The sequence below is a fragment of the Corylus avellana genome, chromosome ca5 (genome assembly GCF_901000735.1).
Source record: "Corylus avellana chromosome ca5, CavTom2PMs-1.0".
NCBI classification, from domain to species: Eukaryota; Viridiplantae; Streptophyta; class Magnoliopsida; order Fagales; family Betulaceae; genus Corylus; species Corylus avellana.
Genome location: NC_081545.1, coordinates 13,982,401 through 13,988,319, shown reverse-complemented (window position 1 = coordinate 13,988,319; position 5,919 = coordinate 13,982,401). Strand labels below are relative to the sequence as shown.

Below are 5,919 nucleotides of genomic sequence, written 5' to 3'. Positions count from 1 at the left end.
GCATATCTTGCCTTGGGTTATTTTACTTGTTAGGGAGTCTTACAAATTTTATGGAACTTGTCTTGAGTTTAAGCTGAAAGCTTCATGATTGTATGCTAATTACACTTTACACTTTTTAGAACATATGTGGTCTAAGTTGTCCATTCGTGAGTGATTTGACTCTGGATTTCCTTTTGGCTGTAATGATGGTGTTTGTCTTTTTAAGTTTGTTCATGAATAAGAACCATGATTTATGTGAAACTTTTTTCTTGTTAACAACATAGTGCTTCAATATTTGTGGGTTTCATTTCTTTTAAGCCTCTACAAGACTTCACTCGTCCACTAGGGATGCCTAGGGGTTTAAAAGACTTGTTGCATATGCTAAATGCAACCATCTCTCCCACGAAAGGGGATTTATGTTTTGTTTTTATCTTATTTTTCGTTTTGTTTTGCTAAGGGACTAGCAAAAGTTAAGTTTGGTGGTGTTTGATGTCTGCCAAATATTGCATATTTGGACCTCTTAATTTACTTGTGATAATCCTTTAGCTGTGTTATTATTTGATGTTCTGAGCTAGTTCTGTGTTTTTAGTATTTTATAGGTTGTTGAAGGAAAGCCAGGATTTTTATGTGAAAGTTGCATTTGGAAGGAATTTGCAAATATGTCAGCACGATCGAGCACAGATCACTATGCTTGAGTGCATATGTGCTCGAGCCAGCGCCCCAAGATCAAGCGCAGATGCGCCCTCTTGAAGGTTAAGTGCGCGCATACGCATGCGTGGCAAGCCCGAGTACGCTTGAGGGTAGAAGGTGTGCGATCGAGCCCACTATCCGATCTGGCAGCAAATTTAAGTCTATTTCAAATTATAAACCCTAGTTTTGGGCCTATAAATAAAGAATTATCACATTAGTTTTGGGAGGCTACGAATTTCAAGATTTCATAAGAGAAAGAAGAGAGTTTAAGGGTTTCCTAGCTTTCGGATCTCAACTTTGTGATTCTTTTTTGTAAGTACTCAATTTTACATTATGAGTTCAATCAATCTTGTTTTATCTTTCAATAACATGAGAGACTAAACCTTCAACTAAGGTTGAAGATGAAGCCTCACTTATGATTAGTAACTTTGTTCCATGTATGTAATATTTCTCAATTTAATGGTTTAATTGCTCTATTGTTTTACTTCTAAGTAGTTGGATTGAATAATTTTTGGATATCTTTTATGATTCAAGGATACACTTGGTGATTTAAGATTATTCAATACAATTGGTTGCTTGGTTTTCTTTGTTAAAAATTGAATTTTCCTTGTGATTTATTCTCTGGATACAATTGATGTTTTGATAAAGATTGGATATTTTCTTGTGATTTATGGATATAGTTAATGATTTGATCGAATATTGGATTTCTTTTGTGATTTGGGTTATGAATGGATACATGGAATCTTTTGATTAATTCTTTGAAGCAATAGTAGAACAAACATAAGGTGTATATGTGAGAACTTTGGGAAATATTATAGATCATGAAATTATGTTGTTATAAATTTGTGAGTGCGGATTCCGAAACCTTAGTGCTTCGTCATAAGATTTCAATCACTTTAAATTGCTTATATTTTTACTTTTTCATTCAAACCAAAAATTCTCTCAAAAATTTGAAACTATATTAGGGTTTAATTAATTTAGATTTAAAATTTCTTTCAAGAATACAATTCTCTGTGGGTTTGACCTTACACTTGCAATCCATTAACTACAATTGATTCGTATACTTGAGAGTTAAATAAATTTGTACAACAAGTTTTTGACGCCATTCTTGGGGATTTGTTTAATTTTTGAAACTAATTTATTTTTAAATTAGTTTTATTCTTTTACTAGTTATAATTAGGATTTTATTTTTCTGCAATTTATTTTGTTTTACTCTTGTTACTAATAATAGTAATAAAAAAAAGGGATTTTTTTTGTTTTGTTTTGTTTTGTTTTTGTGTTACAGTTTTGCCGCAACCGCCTTTCGCACGCCCTTGTTAGTGCGATCGATCGTAGCCCTGCTATGATCGAGCGCACTTGTGGCCAAGACAGCAAGTCAAGCGCACCTGCGCTCGTCAACTGCCGCATCTTCATTTGTACACTAACTCGAGTGCGATTAAGCGCACTCATAGTAAAGGCAGCAACCACAATAGTTCAGTATATTTTAGCCAAAATATTTTGGTCATTTTTCGTGAGTTTTTAGTTTCTGTTTAAATTAATTTTTGCTTGCAGATGTGTTTAGTTAGTTTAGTATAATTTAATTTAGTTCAATTTTTAGTTTGTTAGGTTGTTAGTTCCTATTTGCATGTTTAGTCGTAGATCTTTAAATCTGAAGTTCAACACTTTTGATCCCGAAATTGAAAGAACGGCGAGAGAGAATCTAAGACAACCACCAAACTCACCCACCAATTCTCAAAGTTCAATGTCTAATTCAGCAAAGTCTGTTAAGATGGGAGAACGAAATCAACCTAGATCCCTTTGGGAGCAGGTTGTACCCAATATTACCAACACACCGTCGTGTATAGTGTTGCCAGCTACTCATTTTGAGCTGAAGCCGAGTACGATAAGTCACTTTCCTGAATTTAGAGGATTAGAGAATGAGGATCCATATGTTCATGTGAGGACCTTTTTGAAAATTTGAGAAATTGTTAATACGCAAAATGCCTCAGTAAAAGCGGTGCGTCTTCGGTTATTCCCTCTGTCCCTACATGATAGGGCAAAATCCTGGCTACTCAACAATAGAGTTGGATCTATCACTCTTGGGTATGCTGCAGAGCAAGTTTTACCACAAGTTCTTCCCTATTTCCAAAATCAATGACCTCCATCTACAGATCACCAATTTCAGACAGAAAGAAAGGGAAAGATTCACCCATAGTTGGGAGAAGTTTAAAGAGCTTACTATAAAATGCCGACCCCACGGGTTTCAGAATTATGCAGGGGATTTGGATGACAGGAGGTTGACCACAGGTTATATGTTCACTCTTGCAAGAGGATTCATATGTTAGAGGTCTATGATTCAGTCCACGGTTGCTATGTCCACGACTGAGGCGGAATACATGGCGGCGGCTGAGGTTGCAAAGGAAGCTTTGTGGCTTACAGGGTTAGTCAGGGAGTTGGGTATTCAGCAAGGTGGAGTTCTGTTATATTGTGACAGTCAGTGTACCATTTACTTGGCAAAGAACTAAGTGTATCATGCGAGAACCAAGCACATTGATGTGAGGTTTCACAATATCAGGGAATTGATCGCTACAAGTGAATTGTTACTTGAAAAGATTCAGTTCTGAGAATGCAGCGGACATGTTGACAAAACCTATTACCATAGACAAGTTCAAGCATTGCTTGCACTTGACAAATGTCTCCAAGTGCTAGAAAGGAGAGGAGTGGAAGCGGCATCCCAAACTTATCAGTTCCAGGTGGAGGCCCAATACTTAATTATATTCAAAGAGGTGTATACTTGCCAAGGTGGAGATTGTTGGAACAAGTGGCTCATATTCTACTACTGGCCTATTGGGTGTAATTAGTTTATATGGGTTTGGGGACAAATAAGTTGTGGGGGGTATTTTGAGGTTTAAAATACTTATAAAGTTATAATTAAGGTTTTTTTATAAATATGTTATGTTGTAACCATAAATCATTGAATAGTAAAATATAGCTGCACTTTTTCTTATAGACGTAGGCACATTGCCGAACCACGTAAATCTGTGTCTCGATTCTCTCTTGATTTTTCTCTTTTCGATTCCATATTATTCTTTATTGTTGTGCACAGTAACAACAATCTTATTCCCTATTCCATTAAGAAAATGAATAATTATCAATGAGAATGAGAGAATGTGAAATGAAATAATTAAACTTTATTCCTTAATAATTTGATATATATGCTTTTATTGGAATTGAACAAAAATTACTAAAAAAAAAAAAAAAATCCTACAACACATTTGGTGTGGCCTGGCCACCTCCAATTTAATCCTTAGGTCCCCTTTGGCCAGCACCACCCCCGGCCACCTCTGGGTAGCTTGCTGGCCGGCCACCATTCTATTTTTTTTTTTTTTTTTTCAAAATATATATATAGTTTTTATTTTTTTTTCCCATCCAGAAATATTAAAAATAAAAAAATCAGTATAATTTAATTTAATGTCGTTTGCATGGCTCAAACGACATTAATTAGTATCGTTTGAATAGTACATGTCACGTCATGCAAAGTGACGTTTCACCGTTTAAATGTATAGTGACGTTTAAATAGTAATGACACCATTGGTGAGGTGTTGTGTGAACAAAAAAGACTCCATTTATTGTCATTTGAACAATATATAAACGACATTATTACTGATTCTCAACCCCATATTTAGTGTCCTTGACCAAGTATCACTAAATGGGTGATTTTTTTTTTTTTTGGTAGTGAATTGTACAGTCCTTAACAATCCCAACTACAAGTTTCCTTGCGATGGTAAGGATTCTCAGTCTCAGTTTCAGGCCTTTACCTAAACAATCCAGTCACAATCATACCCCAGAGGTGGTTAATTAATTAATTCCACTTATTAGGGTTGGGAGTTGGGACATAAATGAGAGGATTTGTTTGGAAAATTGAGGAGATCAGAGAAGTCCAATTAGCACGCAACACTCAAGTGATCTGATCTTATGGGATCAACTCATGTTAGACTCTTAGAAATCGGTATAAACCAATGGTACAACAATAATATCTTATCCATTAAGCTAATTAATTTTGTGTTGGTAATCTCAATGTACTCGACCACTGAGAGAGGCTCTGCTGAGGTTCAATCTTCAACGCCATTACCATGCATGCTTACTCACTAAATTATAATTTTTCTTAACTGGTTTGACACTTAACAGCACCAGCCCTTTCAAAAGGTTCCAGTCTGGTATTGATTTATATCACTTCACTGCAGTCTTAACAAATACATATACAAGTTTTTGAATACTCATTCTTTCTTAGTTGGTTTTTAAGGGCGAATTTTACTAAAAAAAAATTGTATAAGTTGGTATCAGAGCTAGTAAGCACGTTGAGTATGTGATCAGACTCAGTTTGTCAAATATGAGATCAAACAGGTTTATATCTTTGTAGTCAAGTCACGAAGGGAACAACCTATAAGTTAGCTCGATTAAAATGATCGACTTAGTGCAATGTATAAGCATAGTATTAAGTCATTGAATACTAATAAATGAATGGCGCCACTAAAAGAGAAGATATTGGGTCAATGTCAATAAAATTGGCTGCCCTAAATGTTGGCTGCAGTGTATGGTGGTATGTTACGATCCTTGATGTCCCACATAGCTTAATTACAATCTTAAGCATGTGTATATATAAACTCTTAAACACCATTTCTTTTCAAATACAAATTATACCTAAATTTTGTATCACAATTTATACTCTACTCCTCCTTCAATCGGATGATTATTGCATTTTTGTGTATAACCTAGTGGGATGAGCAATTAGGTAGAATGAAGCAGAAGTTGGGTAAAACAAAAGGATAAACATGAGTTATTGTTATGTTATATGCCCTGAGTGATACTCTTGGACCACACCAAATGATATATTGAAAGCTCCATCAAAATAATATTTTCTTGATTGTTTGGTCAACAAGTCTTATTCTACAACCTTTCTTCTGCTGTCCTAATCAAACTGAAATTTTAGTATGGGATATTATTATTTAGAAATTTAGGAGGCAATATGAGACGATTACCATTTTTTTAATGAATTAATGGTCTTAATTACCATGATAGCATGACTGATAACATAACCAAATAAAGTGGAAGGTTTAGGATAAGAAGGGATAAGAGAAACTCTCTCTCTCTCTCTCTCTCTCTCTCTCAATAATTTTATTTTTAAATGATTTTGAACGCTTAAGGGACGGACTTAGGAATTTTTATCTAAAGGGGTCAAAAAATATAAATGAGAAACACATTAAGATAGGA

At 34.8% G+C, this 5,919-nt stretch overlaps 1 protein-coding gene across 1 annotated transcript in view; it reads left to right on the top strand.

Moving 5' to 3' along the window:
• Positions 1 to 3,173, top strand: part of LOC132181824 (uncharacterized) — a 13,019-nt gene extending 9,846 nt beyond the window's left edge. Inside the window, exon 3 of the mRNA XM_059595055.1 lies at positions 2,994 to 3,173. Within this exon, the coding sequence (XP_059451038.1) occupies positions 2,994 to 3,173 (180 nt within the window). The remainder of the gene's footprint in view (positions 1 to 2,993) is intronic.
• Positions 3,174 to 5,919: the final 2,746 nt, after the last annotated feature.